The sequence below is a fragment of the Cetorhinus maximus genome, chromosome 21 (assembly GCF_964194155.1).
Source record: "Cetorhinus maximus chromosome 21, sCetMax3.hap1.1, whole genome shotgun sequence".
Classification (NCBI taxonomy): domain Eukaryota; kingdom Metazoa; phylum Chordata; class Chondrichthyes; order Lamniformes; family Cetorhinidae; genus Cetorhinus; species Cetorhinus maximus.
The window spans coordinates 85,993,230-86,015,429 of NC_135899.1; the positions used below are offsets into that span (position 1 = coordinate 85,993,230).

The 22,200-nt window shown below is 41.7% G+C and overlaps 1 protein-coding gene across 3 annotated transcripts in view; it reads left to right on the forward strand.

The window, feature by feature from the left end:
• The first annotated feature begins 1,308 nt into the window (after window positions 1–1,308).
• mecr (mitochondrial trans-2-enoyl-CoA reductase) overlaps window positions 1,309–22,200 on the forward strand; it is a 101,290-nt gene continuing 80,398 nt past the window's right edge. For 2 of the 3 annotated variants that reach the window (XM_078567346.1, XM_078567345.1), the window contains exons 1-3: window positions 1,309–1,530; window positions 8,084–8,181; window positions 15,023–15,154. In XM_078567346.1, coding sequence (XP_078423472.1) covers window positions 1,352–1,530; window positions 8,084–8,181; window positions 15,023–15,154 — 409 coding nt within the window. In that variant the 5' untranslated portion in view covers window positions 1,309–1,351. The remainder of the gene's footprint in view (window positions 1,531–8,083; window positions 8,182–15,022; window positions 15,155–22,200) is intronic. The other variant, XM_078567347.1, reaches the window with a different exon arrangement.

Here is a 22,200-nt window from a genome sequence, read left to right on the forward strand (position 1 = left end):
CTTAAAAGTTCCTATCCATATTCACACCATCACCTTAGCCTTGCCATCGGCCATAGTTTCTCTGATCACTTGACCACTGACAAGACCATCTCCAACCGTTTCCTTCCCTCACCACCACATCCTCCCCCCACCCAACCCCACCCCCCCCGCTGAAATTCCCCTGGAAAAAAGAACAATCTCTCTACCACTTTAAAATAACCATTTGCTTATAGCCGTTGGGCCTCCTCCCTCAATCAACTCAGAGTCTGTAAAATTTAGCTCATCCAAAAATCACATTCCGTATCTCATCTTACACCATCACCCCTGTACTTACTGACCTTTATTTGCTCTTGGTCTCACAACATCGCAGACTTAAAATTCTCATCCTTATATTCAAATCCCTTATGCCTCCCTCCTCCTTATCTGTAATTTTCTGCAGCCCTACAATGGCAAACATTCTGTTTTGCTGACTGAATTCTTGCGCATAACTCCCCTATCTCTGTCCCACAGTTGAAGGCTATGTCTTCAGTTGTAGGGCCCCAAATTCTGGAATTTCCTCCCTCAAACTTTGTTTTTCTCTTTAAAGCCCATCCTGACCAGCCTTATGGTCACTGCTCATAATAGCTCCTTCTTGGGCTCAGCATCCATTTTTTTTTGATTTTTCTGAAGTGTCTGCAGATGTTCTTTCATGTTAAAGGTACAAAAGGTGCAAATTGAAAACAATAATTAACCTAAAAACACATGGTGAGACAGCACAGTGATACAATGTTGTATACTATTAAGCTGAAATTTGACCCTTTTTAAGCTGCACCCTATCTCTCGCTCCAGCCCTAATCCTACAAGATCTCTCTGCTCTTTCAATTCTGGCTCCTTGAGCATCCCTGGATTTTAATTGTTCCAGCACTGTTGGTTGTGCCTCGCGCTGTCTAGACCCTGACCCCTGGAATAAAATTCCATAAAACTTGCCGCCTCTCTCTCTTCCTTTAAGGTGCTCCTCAAAATCTACCTCACTGACCAAGTTATTCCTAGTATCTCCTTATGTGGCTCGCTGGGTGTCTGTCAAATTTTGTTTGATTGACGCTCCTGTGAAACGCCTCAGGATGGGGACATTATCACCATATGGAAGGTTCTGCTGTGCAAATGAAAATTGTTGTTGTACAAGTGCTGGGTTTTCCCACAGCCGTAAAATTTTCCTGGAAAATGTAAGTGAAAAGAATAGTTGTATTGTTTTGAAAGATATGCACTGATATATAATATGTATTATAATTTTTTTTAATATAAAGTCCTGTCAGGTGTCTGAGACGTCATTACACCGCGCCCGCCATTACCGTCATCAGAAGGCGCCCTCGGCCGTTACCAGAGCAACGGGGCCATGGCTCTTAGGCGGCTTTGTGAGCGGGTGCTGGGCCCGAGTGGACTGGGAGCCGAACCTGACATTCGAGGGTTCCTCTGCCGATTACAGGGCCGAGCTTTGGCCAGCTCAGCAGCGGCTCGGGGACGATGCGAAGCTCTGGTTTACCATCAGCATGGCGAGCCGCTCCGTGTGATCCAGTAAGGGAGACTAATTCTGAGGCCCAAGCTAGAATCACAGTAATTCTGCTGGAGGTGGGCGGGGTGGGCGGAAGAGCTGTCAACCTAGGCCGGCCGGCAGGTTACTGTGGAGCCAGCTGGTGGTCCAGTTAAACCATCACTACATCTACTTTTTACATTCACTCACAAGCATCGAAGGAGTGAAGTCGCTGATAGGCGCATGGTCGTGTCTTCGGTCACCTCCGCTCTTAGGTGTATATAATCCGATCTGCAGAGTAGGCGCAGCATCGTAGACCGGTGAAATCCTGGAATTACAAATCTGCACCAGTGGGTTGTTTCATTTCTCCATGAGTTGGTTCTTCATATTTCAGATTGGAGCTCAGGAAGCATGTAGAAACCGGTCCACAGCAAATGTAATAGGGAGATAGTAACACACAAAAGGTGGCTGTAGTGAAACCATATATACTATATAATTGAAGTCACAACACCAATAAATTACTACCTCCTCACATATTGCAGAATAGCTGGAATTAGATATGAAGCTGATTTTAAAAGGTTTTCTGGTTTTAAAACTTGATAGTTTTTGTAGTGCCAGGGAGCCTTTGCTTACCCTGAACATTAGCAATTAAGTGCCTCTGGGAAGCTGATCTCTGTTTTATTTATGTATGTAGATTGATGGTGGTGTAACTTAGGTATGCTGGCCACCCTGCCAGGTTTGTATCTGTAACATAGCTGACACCTTGGAAGATCATAGATGACTAAATTGGTGTTGTGTTTTAATTCCCTTAAACACAAGTTAATTTTAAGAGACTAACCTGTAAAAAGGAATTTGTATTTCTACGGTGCCTTACCATGTCTGGCTGGACCATCCTAAATTGATTTGCCTACAATTAATTAGTGTAGACAATTACTTTCTGAATTCAGTTACTTGTAATAGTGGCAGGTGATCTTTAACATACATCTGAATTATTGGAACAGACAAACTTGATTTAATTTTTCGCTTAATAGAACCATAGAAAAGTTACGGCACAGAAGGATACCATTCAGCCCATTGTGTCTGTGCCAACTGAAAAAGAAAAGATAAAAAGCTAGCTACCTATTTAATCCCACCTTCCAGCACCTGGTCTGTAGCCTTGCAGGTTACAGCACTTCAGGTGCAGATCCAGGTACCTTTTAAATGAGTTGAGAGTTTCTTCCACCACCAAACCAGGCAGTGAATTCCAGACACCCACCAGCCTCTGGGTGGAAAAGGTTTTTCTCATGTGCTCACTAATCCTTCTACCCCCCATGTTAAATCTGTGCCCCCTGGTAATTGACCAGGTCTTTCCTGTCTACCCTATCAAGGCACCTCATAGTTTTGTACACCTCAATTAAGTTGCTCCTCAGCCTCCTCTGTTCTGAGGAAAACAACCCTAGCCTATCCAATCTTTCCACATAACTGCAGTTTTCAAGCTCTGGCAGCATCGATGATGCCTATAATAATCCAAAATTCCCTTGGTACTGCACTGAAATGTCAACCCAGATTATGTCAACCCTGAGATGGGTTTAAACCCACAACATTATGGCTCAGAGTTACAAGGTTAAATTTCACAATGGTTTAAAATGATTCTCGGTTGATGAAATACTCCTCTTCTCAATTTGATGGATCAAGGTAAGAATCAATACTCCAAGTTGAGTCATACATATGTAAGAACCTGTTTAAAAAATCTAAACAATATTCCAGTTCACAACAGCATCATTAATGTGCTGCGTTCTACTGCTAGAAGAACAAGAGCAAATGTCAGTTGTATTTAATAATGAGTATAGAAGAAGTATAGAAGAAAAACCAAACCAGTCTGGAAGGTGCAGCATATAGTCAAGTTAAGGCACAAGGGAGCATGGGAAGGCTGGATGGCATTTATTTTAATGCAAAGAGTCTTGCATGTAAGGTAGTTTAACACATGGGGATATGATATCATTGCTATCACGGAGACATGTTTGAGGGAGGGGCAGGACTGGCAGCTCAGTATTCTGGGGTATGGAGTATTCAGGTGAGATGGGGTGAGGGGGAGGTTGTAAAAGTGGAGGTGGTGCCGCAATATTGATCAAGGAGTCAATTTCTGCAATAAGGAGGGATGATATCTTAGAAGGTTCCTCAAATGAGGCCATATAGGTGGAACTTAAAAACAAAAAAGGGGCAATCACATTGCTGAGAGTGTACTATAGACCCCCAAACAGTCAGGGAGAGATAGAAGGGCCGATATGTAGGCAAATCTCAGAGAAGTGTAAAAATGATAGGGTATTAATAGTAGGGGATATCAACTTCCCCCATATTGACTGGGCTAGACAAAATGTGAAAGGCTTAGAGGGCAAGGAATTCTTAAAATGTATCCAGGAGAGCTTTTTAAGCCAGCATGTAGAAAGTCCTGCGAGAGAGATTAGGTGCTGGACCTAATTTTAGGGAATGTAGCCGGTTAGGTGCTGGACCTAATTTTAGGGAGTGAAGCCTGGCAAGTGGTAGAAGTGTCAGAGGGGGAGCGTTTTGGTGATAGTGACCACAACTCGGTAAGATTTAAGGTAGTTATAGAAAAGAACAAAGATGGACCAGAAATAAAGGTTCTGAATTGGGGGAAGGCAGCTTTCAATATGATAAGACAGGATCTGACAGGATCTACTTGTAGGAAAATCTGCATCAGAGCAGTGGGAGTCATTCAAAAAGGTAATAGTGAGAGTGCAGGGCCAACATATTCCTGTAAAGGTGAAGGGTGGCACCAACAAGTCCAGAGAACCCTGGATGTCGAGGAATGTACATGATTGGATAAGGTAAAAAAGAGAAGCTTATGGTCGATACCGAGGGCTCAAAACAGCGGAAGCCCTAGATGAGTATAGAAAGTGCAGGGGGTTATTTAAAAAAGAAATTAGAAGAGCGAAGAGGGGTTTGAGAAAACACTGGCAGGTAAAATAAAGAAAAATCCAAAGGCGTTTTATAAGTATATTAGGGGCAAAAGGATAACCAGGGAAAGAGAAGGGCACATTAGGGACCAAAGTGGCAATTTGTGTGAGGAGCCAGAAGACGTAGGTGAGGTTTTAAATGAGCACTTTGCATCTGTATTCACTATAGAGAAGGATGATGTAGGTTTAGAAATCAGGAAGGGGGACTGTGATATACTTGAACAAATTAGCATTGAGAGGGAGGAGGTATTAAAGGTTTTGGCAGGCTTAAAAGTGGATAAATCACCAGACCCAGATGAGATATATTCCAGGCTTCTGAAGAAGAGTCATACGGACCTGAAACGTTAATTCTGTCTTTCTCTCCACAGATGCTATCAGACCTGCTGAGTTTTTCCAGCACTTTTTGTTTTTGAATCCCAGGTTGCTATGAGAGGCAAGGGAGGAGATTACAGGGGCGCTGACATTAATTTTCAAGTCTTCTCTGGCCACAGTAGAGGAGCCAGAGGACTGGAGGGCAGCTAATGTGGTACCATTATTCAAGAAACGTGGTAGGGATAAACCAGGGAACTATAGGCCAGTGAGTCTAACATCAGTGGTAGGAAAACTTTTGGAAAAAATTCTGAGCAACAGAATTATTCTCCACTTGGAGAGGCAAGGACTAATCGAGGATAGTCAGCATGGCTGTGTCAGGGGAAGATCATGTCTAACAAATTTGATTGAATTTTTCAAGGAGGTGACTAGGTGTGTAGCTGAGAGGAGTGCAGTTGATGTCGTCTACATGGACTTCAGTAAGGCTTTTGACAAGGTCCTGCATGGGAGAATGGTCAAGAAGGTAAGAGCACATGGGATCCAGGGCAGTTAGGCAAATTGGATCCAAAATTGGCTTAGTGGCAGGAGGCAGAGGGTGATGGTCGAAGGTTGTTTTTGTGACCGCAGGGTTCGGTGCTGGATCCGTTGCTGTTTGTAGTATACCTTAATGATCTAGAAATTAATATAGGAGGTGTATCAATAAGTTTGCAGGTGACACGAAAATTAGTTTGGTAAATAGTGAAGAGGAAAGCCTTAGACTACAGGACGGTATAGACGGGTTGGTCAGATGGGCAGAACAGTGGCAAATGGAATTTAACTTAAAAGTGTGAGGTGATACATTTTGGGAGGACTAACCAGGCAAGGGAATACACGATGAATGGTAGGACCCCAGGAAGTAAAAGAATCAGAGTGACCTTGGCGTGCATGTCCATAGACCCTTGAAGGCAGCAGGACAGGTACATAAGGTGGTTAAGAAGGCATATGGGATACTTGCCTTTATTAGTCAAGGTATTGAATACAAGAGCAGGGAGTTCATGATGGAGCTGTATAAAACATTAGTTAGGCCACATCTGGAGTACTGTGCGCAGTTCTGGTCGCCACACTATAGGAAGGATGTGATTGCATTACAGAGGGTGCAGAGGAGATTCACCAGGCTGTTGCCTAGGTTGGAGCGTTTCAGTTACGAAGAGACACTAAATCGGCTGGGTTGTTTTCCTTAGAGCAGAGAAGGCTGAGGGGGGACCTGAATGAGGTGTATAAAATTATGATGGGCATAGATGGGGTAGATAGGAAGAAACTTTTCCCCTTAATAGAGGGGCCAATAACCAGGGGTCATAGATTTAAGGAAGGGGGCAGGAGGTTTAGAGGGGATTTGAGGAAAAGTTTTCCCACCCAGAGGGTGGGGGTTATCTGGAACTCACTGTCTGAAAGGGTGGTAGAGGTGGGAACCCTCATAACATTTAAGAAGTATTTAGATGAGCACTTGAAATGCCATAGCATACAATGCTGCAGGCCAAGTGCTGGAAATGGGATTAGAGTAGATAGGGGCTTGATGACCGGCCTGGGCATGAAGGGCCTCTTTCCGTGCTGTAAAACTCTATGACTCTGACTCCTGTTGCCATTGCTTCTTTTGCCACGCACCTTAAATTGGTGCCCTCTGGTTCTTGACCCTTCCACCAAGGGAGGCAATTTCTCACTATTTTACTCTGTCCAGACCCCTCATGGTTCTGAAAACCTCTTAAATCTACTCTTAATCTTCTCCAAAAAGAGAAGTCTCAGCTTTTCCAATCTATTCCAAGGAACTCAAGTTCTTCATCCCTGTAACGATTTTCATGAATATTTTCTACACCTTCTCTAGTGCCTTCACATCCGTCCCTTAGTGTGGTGCCCAGAACTGGACCCTATATTCCAGTTGAGGTCAAACCTATACAAGTTTATCATAACATCCTTGCTTTTGTACTCTGTGCCCCTACTTATAGAATCCAGGATCTTCAGCTTTATGTTAAGTGCTTTCACAAGCTGCCCTACCATCTTCAGCTACTTGTACACATATACCTGCAGGTCCCTCTGCTCCTGCATCACATTTAAAATTATACCCTTTATATTGCCTTTTTTTGTTCTTCCTTTCAAAGTGAAGCAGTTCACACGTCTCTACATTAAATTTCATCTGTCACTTGTCCGCCCATCGCACCAGACTGCCTTAAGTCCTCCTGATGTTTACCACTACCCTATTCACAGTTCACAATACTTCCAAGTTTTGTGTCATCTGCATATTTTGAAATTGTGCCATGTACACTCAAGTCTAAGTATTAATATCTATCAGGAAAAGCAGGGGTCCTAACACTGACCCTTAGGGAACCCCACTGTATACTTGCTTCTAGTTATGTCACCTAATGGATTAAGTAATGTGTACCTCTAGTAGGCGTATCCTGACTTATCATAATAGAGTGGTGCCTCTTTGATCAAATTGCTCTTTAGAATAAATTTAGGGCATATCTCTTCCACACTACATTTTCATAATTTCAGTAAATTTAACATATGTGCATTTGTTTTGGTGTCTGCTGCTCAACCACACAAACATGTATTATCCATTTGAAAGGAATGTACAAGAATTGTTCTGTATTTTTTTGGTGAGATGGCAGTGGGAATAATTCCTGTTTTGGGCATCCATTGTTGACTTTTGGTGCTCCCAAATCAGATCTAGCCCACTTAAGTGCAGAATAAAGCTCTAAGGGCTCTGCTTTGAGAGCATATATGTAAGGTAACCTCAGAAGGTTTGACAGAGACATTATTTGGATCCCATTAGCCTGGCCTAGTTTCAAGAATTAAAGGTGAGTGCGCAATAATCCACCATCCCATTCTATCACCTGTAGATAACTACTTAAGAAAAAGTAAAATAACGAAACCTGATGCTTCCTTTTGAAAAAAAAAACTCCTGTGACTAAAGGTATATTTGCGCTTTGTGAAATCTCATTACTGTAATGGGTGTACATACTGTGTTAATCCAAAAATAGATTACTTTCTTTTTTAGAAACTTATCAAGAGGCTCTTTCACACGAGATTATTGAATATATAGGTTTCACAAATTTAAAGGTCATAAAATGTATTCAGTGATAATCAAGTGAAGTCAATCAGTTTAGTGATTAGGCTTTCTTGGTTACAGTCTCTTTATTTCATTTAATGTTGGTATGCATTTCATGGAAAATTAAATTACAACAACCTAGGTTTTCCTTTTCAATCCTGGCTCATTAAATAGTTTGTTCAGTCTGGAATTAGGATTTGTCAAAGATCAGTACTTTTGTAATCAGCGAAGTGCTCTGTTCTCTTATTGCAGGCTTGAAACCCTCAAATCTCCTCAGCTCCGTGATTCTGATATCAGGGCCCAAATGTTAGCAGCACCCATCAATCCGTCAGATATCAACATGGTGCAAGGTAATACTGGGGCATTATTTCTAAGCATGAGTGTTTTCAACAATACACTTGAATTATTTGTGATTTACAAAATGCATACATTTTCTTCATTCAGCAAATCACAATTATCTTCAACTCTAGATTGAGCTTAAAGCATTGGAAGAGAACATTGTTGCTGAACCTTAAAAAGGAACTGCTGGAAGTATATAGCAGGACCTGAAAGGGAAAGATCACTCAATATCACTGCAAAATGTTAGCTATCTCTTCTTTCAATTACTACCAGGCCTCTTGTATAGTTTGGCTTTTTCTGGTTTCATTTCAGATTTCTTGCATTCGTGCTGTTTTAGATCATTTAGAAGCTAGGCATGTTGCTCAAAGTTGCTTGAAGCAACTCCAGTTGATTAATAGATAAGTACCTATACTCAAAGTTGATTGTATTTTAGTTCTTCAATCTCATAAGCAAAATGTGTAATTACATTAAGCATTAGTCTTGCTGTGTTGCATGGAGCAATTGGGGGTGGGGAATCAGAATTTAGCCTACACTATATTCAAGATAGTAGGTTGCATCGAAATTTAAACAACAGAATTATGGCTTTGAGCACATAAAATTTGGCAGCCACTTGCAGTTTGCCCTAGCATTGGCCTTGATGGACATTTAAGAGATGATGTATGAAGGAGATTTTATGACAATTATTCCCTAGCTTGTAATGAAGTGTTTGGTATCTGCTCGAACATTTCTAGATCAGTGAAACTGACATCAGGAGATATGTGCAACACATTAGATTTAGATTTGTACCCTTTCATAACATGTTTTTAAAACAATAAATGTCCAATGCTTACAGATTGTAAAGTGCAGTATTTAAACTGAATGATGAATAATTACAATAGTAATGTTAGTATCCGTATTTCAACACAGTTCAAAGAAATGGAGCCAAATTACTTTCAACTTGACATGATTCAGGAATATGCTTTTGGATCAGTATTTTTAAATGAACTATTAATTCAGATTCTCGTTGCCATTCCAAATTAATTAATATGATTGTATGGCTTCTGACTTCAATGCTTAAATTGAAAGAGATTTAGGTCTGATAATTTTCTGCAATAACCTTTGATGTGGCATTTTATCAAATGCCTTCTGAAAATCTAAGTACAGTACATCCACCGGTTCCCCTTTATCTATAGCACATGTGACCCCTTCAAAGAACTTCAATAAATTGGTTAAGCATGATTTCCCTTTTACAAAACCATGATGACTCTGCCTGATTGCCTTGAATTTTTATAAGTGCCCTGCTATAACACCTTTAATAGTAGCTTCTAACATTCTCCCTATGGTAGATGTTAGGCTAACTGGCCTATAGTTTCCTGCTTTTTGTCTCTCTCCCTTTTCGTATAAAAGAGCTATATTTGCTATTTTCCAACCTAATGGAACCTTCCTTGAATCTAGGGAATTTTGAAAAATTAAAATCAGTGCATCAGCTATCTCACTGGCCACTTCTTTCAAGACCTTAGGGTGAAGTCCTTCCAGACCTGGAGATTTGTCAGCCTGCAGCCCCAACAATGTGCTGAATACCACTTCCCTGGTGATTGTAATTTTCCCAAGTTCCTTCCTCCCTTCCATTTTCTGATTTACAGCTATTTCCGGGATGTTACTTGTGTCCTCTATAGTGAAGACCGAAGCAAAATACCTGTTTAATTCATCTGCCATCTCCCTACTTTCCGTTATCAGTTCTCCAAATGCACTCTCTACAGGACCAACGCTCACTTTGTTAACTCTTATCTTATAAAATATCTATAGAAACCCTTACTATCTGTCTTTATGTTACTAGCTAGCTTTCTCTCATACTCTAATTTTTCCCTCTTATTAACATTTGTGTCACTCTTTGCTGTTCTTTATATTATTTCCAATCTTCTGTCCCATAATTAAATGCTTTTTCTTTAACAAAAACAGAATTACCTGGAAAAACTCAGCAGGTCTGGCAGCATCGGCGGAGAAGAAAAGAGTTGACGTTTCGAGTCCTCATGACCCTTCAACAGAACTGAGTAATATTAGGAGAGGGGTGAAATATAAGCTGGTTTAGGGTGGGGGGAGAGAAGTTGGGGGGGGTGGGGTGGTTGTAGGGACAAGCAAACAAAGAACCATCTGTATTTCTATATGTAGATTAAAATCCCCCATGATTATTTCTGTACCTTTCTGGCAAGATCCCATTATCTCTTTTATACTTCTGCCCTACTGCGTAGTTACAATTAGGGGGCCTGTACACCACTCTCACAAGTGACTTCTTGCCTTTATCATGCCTCCTCTCAACTCAAACCGCTTCTACATCCTGGTTTCCTGAACTTAGGTCATCCCTCTCTATTATGCTAATACCATCATTAATTAACAGAGCCACACCTCCACCTTTCCCTAACTTCCTGTCCTTTTTAAATGTCACATACCCTTCAATATTCAGGTACCAATCTATATCATTTATTTCTTCAAGTAAGCATTCCTTTTTATAAAACAGTCTGATAATTGGTGACTTGCAAGACCCATTTTACCTTGGATCTCTTTTCTCTCTAACATTTTTGTATGCTAGCAAGGTCAATACTTAACCTTTTCTCAGTCACAATCTTTGTTGAATGTACATTATCCCATAGAGAAAGGTTATCCACATAACATTCAATGGGCAAACTTCTCTCAGAATGCCCCTTATATAGGTTTTCACTCAAAATGTTTGATAAGTAAAATCCCATATCTATTGCTTCTACGAAAGCCAGTAGTTCTGGAGCTGAGGTGCTTTTAACTACCTTTATTTTCTTCACTTCCCAAGCCAATGGACAACATTTGTTATTCTTTCCCACCAAGAATATGATAAACACTGCTGTACAAGAATACCCATCCGGAAGTTTGGCATGTGAAGCATCACTAAAAATGATGAATTTCTTATGCCTGGATCACCCAAGGCCGGAAACTTGAGTGCACATTTCTCTGAATTTAATTTCTTTAATGTATTATTTGCTCCCAGAACTTCCTCAGCTATAGCATGTTTCAAAATAGTACTCAGTGTTAACTGGATCCATGCCAGTTGATGAAGTTAAAACTAAGATACCAGCTTTCTTTGCTGGAAAGAGTTTATTGACTTTGTTCACAGTCAATACTACTCCAATACACTAGTGTCCCAGCTATCCCCATTTATTGATATATAAATACCCATCACCAGTTTAACAATGTAATTGCCATTAAACCTGAGCAATGTGATTACTATTAAACCTTAACAATGTTATGAGGATCAAAAGACATTGACAGATTCCCCTCTTCTCTTTGAAATTAAAACTTTTGAAAACTCAACAATCTTTCAAACTAATCGAAAAGAAACAAAATTATATGTATATTTTCCATCTATATCTCGCATATTATAACCATCCATTAATAGATCCCACATTTCCCCTTATTTAAACACATTTTTTTTCTTCTTTACCATATATAAATAATTACAGGGCAATTAAAGAAAATATCAATTTTCCATATCCTCATTATACAGATCGAGTATTCTTTATCCATAAATCTGAAAACTGAACACATCCAAAACAGCACTTTTTTTGACCTCATCGACCCTTAGTGCGGGAAGTCTGTGACCCGAACCGACGCAAACCTAACTGACTGCACCTGACCTTTAGCATGGGAAGTTTCTCACCTGAGCCAACATGAACCTCGCCAACTGCACCCGACCTTTAGCGCAAGAAGTCTAGTTGTTTGTCTGCACTGTTTACCTTGCAAACCCTTTCCTACAAGCAGAATGGCAGATGGAGCCACAGATGGGAACCCAGTATTTATTATTCAGTGGTACATCTTACTTTTCTAGCCGTTTTATTTACTTTACACTATAGCTAGCCTAGGCTTAGGCTATTGTAATGTAAGTAGGCTCATATGTGGTATATGAAAACTGAAATTATCCGAAACTGAATCAGCCCTGAGGGTTTCAGATATAGGATATTCGATCTGTAACACAAGGCCTCCCTGTTCCAGTACATCTAATACTTTCTTGGAGCAAGCACCTTTCTTCATGAAACAGTCTGACAATTGATGGCTTGCACCCATCCATTTTATTTTGGAAATCTCTCTTCTTTCCAACATTTCCTTTCTGCTGGCAAGATCAATTCTCAACCTTTTCTCAGGACACCCTTTGTCAGATGAACATTATCCCAAAAGAACAGTTAATCAGATAGCATTCTAGGGGAAAAATGTTCTCATATTGCCTCTTGTATAATATTCCTTCAGTATATTAGATGAAATACACCCCCATATCTATTGCTTCTGCTAACATCAGTGTTTGAGCAGCTAAGTTGCTTTTAACTACCCTTTTTATTTTCTTTGCTTTCCAAGCCAGGAGACAACATTTATTATTCTTTCCCACCAAGAATATGATAAACCCTGCTGTGTTAGAATATTCATCTGGAAGATTGGCATGTGAAGCATCGCTAAAAATGACTAACTCATATCTTCTGGATCACCCAAGGCTGGAAATTTGAGTGTGCATTTCTCCAAATTTAATTTCTTTAATGTTTTATTTGTCCTCAGAGCTTCCTCAGCTGTGGCATGTGTTATGATATAGCACGTGGTATTTGCCAAGCTGACCAAATCCCAGAGGGAATCTTGGCCAGGCTTTCACAACAATTTTGCAATTTGTATTTATTACGAGAAGGTTTGTGCACTGAAGTCAGACGTAATGAGTCCACTACCACCTTTAGAGATTTTAGAGATTAAATTAAAACATTTATTAACAAAAGAAAAGAAAACTTAAACACACAAGACTACAGTTACACAGTTACATTTAGTTTTATAACAGTTCTCACAAGATTTCTACTTAACTAGACTCCCAACTACATACCCCTTTCAGTCAAAAGTCCAAATAGATTCGTGATCTATAAAACATCCAGCAACATTACCACAAGCATTCACTTTTGCTTTAAGGGAGACATTTCACAGCTTCTTACTCCCTCTCGCTGAACAATGGAATTCCAAGGCTTTTACCACAACCTTGCTTTCTGGAACAGCAAATTTCTCTAGAGTGACTGGAGACTGCTACTTCACAGTACACTCTTCAAGATCTCACATGGCCACACCCCAAACAGCTTTCCATCTCCCTTTAAATATATCTCCTCCCTTTTGATCTGTAAATCCCATTGTTTCAGCCTGTCTTTGGAAGTTACTTTTCCCAGAATATAAAAATCCTTAATGTCATTATGGCCAGTACTTTCAGGTAAAAAATAAACTTAGTAGCTTTGCCCTATTTATCTTGCCAGTTGTAAACACCTTATCATGTCCCTTTGAAAATCAAACAACCTCTCAACTTATCTAAAAATGCAAATTCCATTCACACTATCTGCTTAGCTCATCCATTTCCATTTCAAAAATAAAATAAAAGCAAAATACTGCAGATGCTGGAAATCTAAAATAAAAACAGAAAATGCTGGAACCTTCCCAGAGATGCAATAATTCTGTCTTGGAATAATTGCTGTAATTTGTCCCAAAAGTATTTTCAAGTGTTAAGATCTTCTGGCAATTGTGCTGTTGACAACTGCATGTTTGACTTTTAAAATGTACTTTATTGCACAATGAAATGTCGCGGACAGCTTACATACATTTGTAAGGCACCAAACTAAGCCAGAACTACATATTACTCTTGTTGAAAGGTTGTGTTTTGCTATTTGAGGGGCTTTCCAGAAGAAAAAGCAACACATTGAAAGTACCTTTATTTTATGCTTTCTCCTTCCCCTTCATCCCAAACAAAAAAAATCTCCTGATTCTGTATTAAGAAATTCTAAATATGCAATGTTTTGAGGCAACCTAATGGAGACTTGTCATATTGGATCTCTTCACTGGGAGTTGCAGTGCCGAGATCTCACGGGTCCATGACTGCTGACATTACCATTTGATTTTAGCTATGGCAGGTACAGTTTCAGGAATTTACACTTACCTCAACCTCAGAAGCTGGTTTGAAATGCATCAAAACTGACTCTGATGTTCACACTACTCGTTCATGTATACTGTCAAAGCAAGCCTGCCAAGCTACCGCTTGCTAAGGAACAGATTTGTCCTATGGACTTGTGGGGAGACTGTCTTTTTACCTAGAACTGTTACAGCCGTTGGAGAGAGAAAGGAGACCATCATCTCAGCATTGTAGACTGGATTTGAACCTATGTTCTATGGGTGAAAATGCAGTGTTCTAACCTACTCATCCTCTGGATTTATTTTTTTTTTTTAGTTTTTATGAATTTTTATTCATTCATGGAATGTGGGCATTGATGGCATCCCTAATTGCTCTTGGGAAGATTGTGCTGTGCCACGCTCTTGACAATTGGCTTGTTAGGACATTTCAGAGGGCTGGTAAGGGTCAAGTATACTGGTGATTCTGGAGTACACATAGACCAGACTCAGTAAGGACAGCAGACTTCCTTCCCTAAACATCAGTGGGCAAGATAGCATTTTATGACAATCGGTTAGTTAAATGGTCACCATTACTGAAACTGTCTATTTTAATTCTAAATGTTTTTAATTATCTGAATTTAAATTCTCCAACTGGTGGGATTTGAACTTGTGTCTCAGGGTCATTCGTTCATACCTCTGAATTACCATTTAAGTAACATAACCGATGTATTACTGTTTCCTTAAATAAGCAAATAAAAGCCAAAACAAAGGATAACCCATTTTTGCAAGTGGCTTAAGGCTCACTTTTCAGTCACAAAGCAGAAAGTGACCCACCATTACCCCTGCTTGTAGTACAATATAGCTGGGTAGGCTGAAGAGTTAACAAAGCAATACTAACAGTTGATTGCAGCCTACTCACATCTTGTATTATGGGGCTGTTTTGTTTTCTTGCAGGTACCTACCCTATTCTTCCTGATCTTCCAGCAGTTGGAGGAAATGAGGGAGTAGGACAAGTTCTAGATGTAGGCAGTAAAGTAACTCATTTGAAGCCAGGAGACTGGGTGATACCATCTGATACAGGGCTGGGTAAGTTTCTGTATTTGCTTCACTTCAAAGATGATGTGGCAAACAAGGAATAGATTCAAATGGTGTGCTGCTGCTGTTCGAAGTCTACAGACACAAAATTGATCACTGTTTCTCCTGTCTGTGATTTGCAACTTGATGAATATCTTTAATTTATTGAAATATTGCTGAATTAAGAGACATACTTCCAAAGCTTTTCATCTTGCACTCATCAGGACAGACGCAAAAATACCAAATTTCAAAGGGAACAACAATTTATACTGCATGAGAAAAGGGTGCTGATTGGTTGGACTCTGATCAAGCCATTGCCACAGAAACTTTTTACATGATTGACTATTGGCTAATGGAATAGATCTGAAACACTTCCTGTAAGAGTCTGACAATCTCACTGACTCCTGGGTGGATCCTGTCTTGTTCAATAACCCAAACTTAAAATTTTCGTTCGAGACCTTTTATTCACGATCAGCAAGCCTCTGTCATCCTTAAGTTGAACGCTAACGGCACTGGATGCCTATATTGTTCCTGTCATATCTAAACAGCTTGTCTGATTCTCTACGTGGCATTTAAGCATGCTGAGAATATTTTTGCTGGTTAGCTCCAAACATCCCAATGGGGCCTGACCTGTTCACTTCCCTCCCCTGCATCCCATCCCGTTAATAGAGGTAGTCAGGTTTTCCTCCCGCCCTCCTTGCATGCTGGGTGATTTTTCCTGCCAGTTCCTCAAAAGAATATGCCAGGGCACCCACTGACCAAAACAGAGTTTGACCTTCTTTGCCCTAACTGAGAAAGTTATTATGACAGTCTACTATTCATACTCAACTGTAGTTTCTCCTGACTCCGCCCAAGTATTCTGTACAGAATGAATTGAAAACCTGCTTTGAAAAGGCTTAAGGAAGGAAGGTTTGCATTTTAATAGCATCTCACCATTTCTCTCAGAAGCACTTGAAAGTGTTTCATATACAATTAATTACTTTGACGTGCATTTTACATAGGCACACAAAGCAGTCATTTTGAACACCAATCCTGCTGACAGCGGTTACTGTTATGATGTAAACAGAAAAAGGCTAGTGAAGACAAATGTAGGTCCCTTACAGTCTGAAACAGGAGAATTTATAATAGAGAACAAGGAAATGGCAGAGCAATTAAACAACTACTTTAGTTCTGTCTTCACGGAGAAAGACACAAATAACTTCCCAGAAATACTGGGGAACCAAGGGTCTAGTGAGAAGGTGGAATTGAAGGAAATTAGTATCACAAACACAATAGTGCTGGAGAAATTAACGGGGCTGAAAGCTGATAAATCCCCATGACCCAATAATCTACATCCCAGGGTACTAAAGGAGGTGACCATGGAAATAGTGGATGGATTGTTATCATCTTCCAAAATTCTATAGATTCTGGAACAGTCCCAGCAGATTGGAGGGTGGCAAATGTAACCTCTATTTAAAAAAGGAGGGAGGGAGAAAACAGCGAATTACAGACTGGTTAGCCTAACATCAGTACTAGGGAAAATGCTAGAGTCTATTATAAAGGGTGTGATAACAGGACACTTAGAAAATATCAACAGGACTAGACAAAGTCAACATGGACTTACGAAAGGGAAATCGTGTTTGACAAACCTACTGCAGTCTTTTGAGGATGTAACTAACAGAATAGATAAGGGAGAACCAGTGAATGTGGATTTTCAGAAAACTTTTGATAAAGTCCCACATAAGAGGTTGGTATGTAAAATTAAAGCACATGGGAATGGGGGTAATATATTGGCAATGATTGAGAATTGGTTAGCAGACGGGAAACAGAGAGTAGGAGTAAATGGATCTTTTTCAGAGTGGCAGGCGATGACTAGTGCGGTATCGCAGGGATTAGTGCTTGAGCCCCAGCTATTCACAATATATATCAATGATTTGGATGAGGGAACCAGATGTAACATTTCCAAGTTTGCTGACAGCACGAAACTTGGTGGGAATGAGAGTGATGAGGAGGATGTTAAGAGGCGTCAAGGCGATTTAGACAAGTTGAGTGAGTGGGCAAATGCAGTATAACATGGATAAATGTGAAGTTATCCACTTCGGTAGGAAAAACAGAATGGCAGAGTGTTATTTAAATGTGATAGATTAGGAAATGTTGATGTACAAAGGGACCTGGATGTCCTTGTACACTAATCACTGAAAGCAAGCATGTAGGTGCAGCAAGCAGTTAAAAAGACAAATGGTATGTTGGCCTTCATTGCAAGAGGACTTGAGCACAGGAGTAAGGATGTCTTACTGCAGCTGTACAGGGCCTTGGTGAGATCACACCTGGAGTATTGTGTGAAGTTTTGGTCTCCTTACTTAAGAAAGGATATACTTGCCATTGAGTGAGTGCAGCGAAGGTTCACCAGACTGAACCTTCCTGGGAAGGCAGGATTGTCGTATGAGGAGAGATTGGGCTGACTAGGCCTGTATTCACTGGAGTTTGGAAGAATGAGAGGAGATCTCATTGAAACATATAAAATTCTGACAGGGCTGGACAGACTGGATGCAGGAATGATGTTTCCTCTGGCTGGGATGTCTAGAACAGGTCGTAGTCTCAGGATACGGGGTAGACCGTTTAAACTGAGATGAGGAGAAACTTCTTCACTCCAGAGGGTGTTGAACCTATGGAATTCTCTACCACAGAAGGCTGTGGAGGCCAGGTCACTGAATATTTTTAAGAAGGAAATAGATTCCTGAACTCCAAAGGCGTCAAGGAGTATGGGAAGAGCGCGGGAGTATGGCGCTGAGATAAAGGATCAGCCATGATCATGTTGAATGGCGGAGCAGGCTCGAAGGGCTTAATGGCCTACTCCTGCCCCTATTTTCTATATTTCTATGATTGATTAGTTAATCCTGGAAAATTAGCAAAAGCTGAGCATGTTTCAAAATTGTTGACAATTTAAAAATAACCCTGAATATCTGTCTATGCTACAAAGGAGAAAAGGCTTGTCACAACTTAAGCTGTTGGTATTCTATTACTTGTAGATTGGAAGATTGTGGCAACAATGAATATTTATTTTCACGCCCTGTATTCTTTGGATAAATTGGGAATTATTGTGTATCTCTACTGGCACGTTTTTTTTAAATCCAATAAATTGTTTCATAATCCTCTGTGATTGACACAATCACAGGGATGGCACTCTACTTTCCCCATTCACTCCCTAGTTCACCCTGGCAGTCTTCTGCTCTTACTCCCCATGGCATGCATGCACTTCTCCCCCCTACAAATTATACTGGAACTGTCCTTGCTGCAATTCCCCCTGCCTTCCAATGGCCCCACCCTATCCTCCAGCGAACCTTTCCCAGTTCGTGCTGGTCTCTGCTATTCCCATTGAAAGTTTGCAGCTATTCCAGGGGATTAAATGCTGTAGGTGGGATTCAGGAGCATTGTTGAGAGTTTAAAACCACTGCCAGTGCAGCATTGCATTAGTTAAATCTACGCTCTAATCATTTGAAAAAACAGTTTCATTAAAAGTATGCTCCTGAATTGACTGAAGTTTGATATGATAAAAATCTTACCCAGTGTTAATTATAACATATATAAATAAGAAATAGATAATTTGCTCTATTTCAAAAAATGTCTAGAGTTGCATAATAGTTCCACTGTCTCAAGCAAAGCATTGTGTGCACTTATTCCCCCACGTACTTATCTTCCCCTTCAGGCTCACTAATGGTTCAGTAATGTCCTTTATAGAAGGAAATCTACCATCCTTACGTGGTCTGGCCTACATGTGACTTCAGACCCACAGCAATCTAGTTGACTCTTAAATGCCCTCTGAAATGGCCTATCATGCCACTCAGTTGTATCAAACCGCTGCAAAGTCTCAAACAAGGAATGAAATCAGATGGACCACCCAGCATCGACCTAGGCCGAGGCGTCGGAAACAACAACAACAAACTCATCCCTGTCGACCCTGCAAAGTCCTCCTTACTAACATCTGGGGGCTAGTGCCAAAATTGGGAGAGCTGTCTCACAGACTAGTCAAGCAACAGACGTAGTCAACCTCATGGAATCATATCTTAGAGGTAATATGACCCAGACACTACCATCACCATCCCCATCCCTGGGTATGTCCTGTCCCACCGGCAGGTCAGACTCAGCAGAGGTGGTGGCACAGCGGCATACAGTCGGAAGGGAGTTGCCCTGGGAGCCCTCAACATCAACTCCGGACCCCATGAAGTCTCATGGCATCAGGTCAAACATGGGCAAGGAAACCGCCTGCTGATTACCACATACCACCCTGCCTCAGCTGATGAATCAGTGCTCCTCCATGTTGAACACCACTTGGAGGAAGCACTGAGGGTGGCAAGGGTGTAGAATGTACTCTGGGTGGGGGACTTCAATGTCCATCACCAAGAATGGCTTGGTAGTACCACCACTGATGGAGCTGGCTGAGCCCAAAAGGACATTGCTGCTGGACTGGGTCTGCAGCAGTTGGTGAGAGAGCCAACAAGGGGCAAAAACATGCTTGACCTCATCCTCACCAACCTGCCTGCCACAGATGCATCCATCCATGACAGAGAATCGGTAGGAGTGACTATTGCACAGATGTTGTGGAGACGAAGCCTCGCCTTCACAATAAGGATACCCTCTACCGTGTTGAGTGGCACTGCCACCGTGCTAAATGGATAGATTTTGAACAGATCTAGCAACTCAAGACTGGACATCCATAAGGCACTGTGGGCCATCAGCAGCAGCAGAATCGTACTTGAACACAATCGGTAACCTCAGGCCCGGCATATCCCCCACTCTACAATTACCATCAAGCCAGGGGATCAACCCTAGTTCAATGAAGAGTGCAGGAGGGCATGCCAACAGCAGCACCAGGCATACCAAAAATGAGGTGTCAACTGGTGAAGCTATAACACAGAGGATTACTTGTGTGCCAAACAGCATAAGCAGCAAGTGATAGACAGAGCTAAGCGATCCCACAACCAACAGATCAGATCTCTGCAGTCCTGCCACATCCAGTCGTGAATGATGGTTGACAATTAAACAACTCACTGGTAGAGGAGGCTCCACAAATATCCCCATCCTCAATGATGGGGGAGCCCTGCACATTAGTGCAAAAGATAAGGCTGAATCATTTGCTCAAACTTCAGCCAGACGGGCCGAGTGAATGATCCATCTTGGCCTCCTCTGGAGATTCCCAGCATCATAGGTGCCAGTCTTCAGCCAATTCAATTCACTCCACCTGAAACGGCTGAAGGCACTAGATGGTGCAAAGTCTATGGGCCCTGACAACATTCTGGCAATTGTACTGAAGACTTGTGCTCCAGAACTTGCCGTGCCCCTAGCCAATCTGTTCCAGTACAGCTACAACACTGGCCAAGCTGTTCCAGTACAGCTACAATACATCTACCCGCCTATGTGGAAAATTGCCCAGGTATGTCCTGTACAACAAAGCAGAACAAATCCAACCCGGCCAATTACTGCCCCATCAGTCTACTCTTGGCCATCAGTAAAGTAATGGAAGGGATCATCAACAATGTTATCAAACAGCACTTGCTTAGCAATAACTGCTCACTGATGCCCAGTTTGGGCTCTGCCAGGGCCACTCAGCTCCTGACCTCATTGCAGCCTTGGTTCAAACATAGACAAAAGAGCTGAACTCCAGAGGTGAGCTGAGAGTGACTGCCCTTGAAATCGAGGCAGCATTTGACCGAGTGTGGCATCAAGGAGCCCTAGCTAAACTGGACTCAATGGGATTCGGGGAAAACTCTCCAGTAGTTGGAGTCATACCTAGCACAAAGGAAGATGGTTATGGTTGTTGGAGGTCAGTCATCTCAGCTCCAGGACATCACTGCAGGAGTTCCTCAAGGTAGTGTCCTTGGCCCAACCATTTTCAGCTGCTTCATCAATGACCTTCCTTCCTTCATAAGGCTAGAAGTGGGGATGTTCGCTAATGATTGTACAATGTTCAGCACCATTCGCGACGACTCTGATACTGAAGCAATCCATGTCCAAATGGAGCAAGACCTGGACAATATCCAGGCTACATTCATGCCACACGAGTGCCAGGCAATGACCACCTTCCACAAGAGAGAATCTAACCATCGCCCCTTGACGTTCAATGGCATTGCCATCACTGAACCCCCCTACTTTCACTGTCCTAGGGGTTACCATTGACCAGAAGCTGAACTGGACTAGCCAAATAGATACTGTGGCTACAAGAGCTGGTCAGAGGCTAGGAATCATACGACAAGCAACTCACCTGACTCCCCAAAGCCTGACCACCATCTACAAGGCACAAGTCAGGAGTGTAATGGAATACTCCCCACTTGCCTGGATGAGTGCAGCTCGCACAGCACTCAAGAAGCTTGACACCATCCAGGACAAAGCAGCCCGCTTGATTGGCACCACATCCACAAACATTCACTCTCTCCACCACCAACGCACAGTAGCAGTAACAGCGTCTACCATCTACAAGGTGCACTGCAAGGATTCACCAAGGCTCCTTAGATGGCACCTTCCAAACCCGCGGCCACTACCATCTAGAAGGACAAGAGCAGCAGATGCGTGGGAACACCACCACCTGGAAGTTCCCCTCTAAGCCGCTCAACATCCTGATTTGGAAATATATCGCCATTCCTTCACTGTCACTGGTCAAAATCCTGGAACTCCCTCCCTAACAGCATTGTGGGTGTACCTACCATGCATGAACTGCGGCAGTTCAAGGAGGCAGCTCACCACCACCTTCTCAAGGGTGTCTAGGGATGGGCAATAAATGCTGGCCCAGCCAGCGAAGCCCACATCCCGTGAATGAATTTTTAAAAAGGCCAGAACTTCATTTAGAGCCTACCTTCCTTGACTCATAAATTCGGGGGGTGGGGGGTGGGGTTGCACGGTTGTGTGTGTTCGCAAGACTACGTGAAATAAAAGGATTCAGAAGATTATCTAACTATTCCCTGTAAATATGGGTATTTGAATCCAAAACAAAACAAATTTTAAAAAAAAGGTTCAGTCTGTATCTGATGTTGCAGTGTTAATTTCTCCCACCTTGATCCTAATTCCATTGCATAGAATCTTAAAGC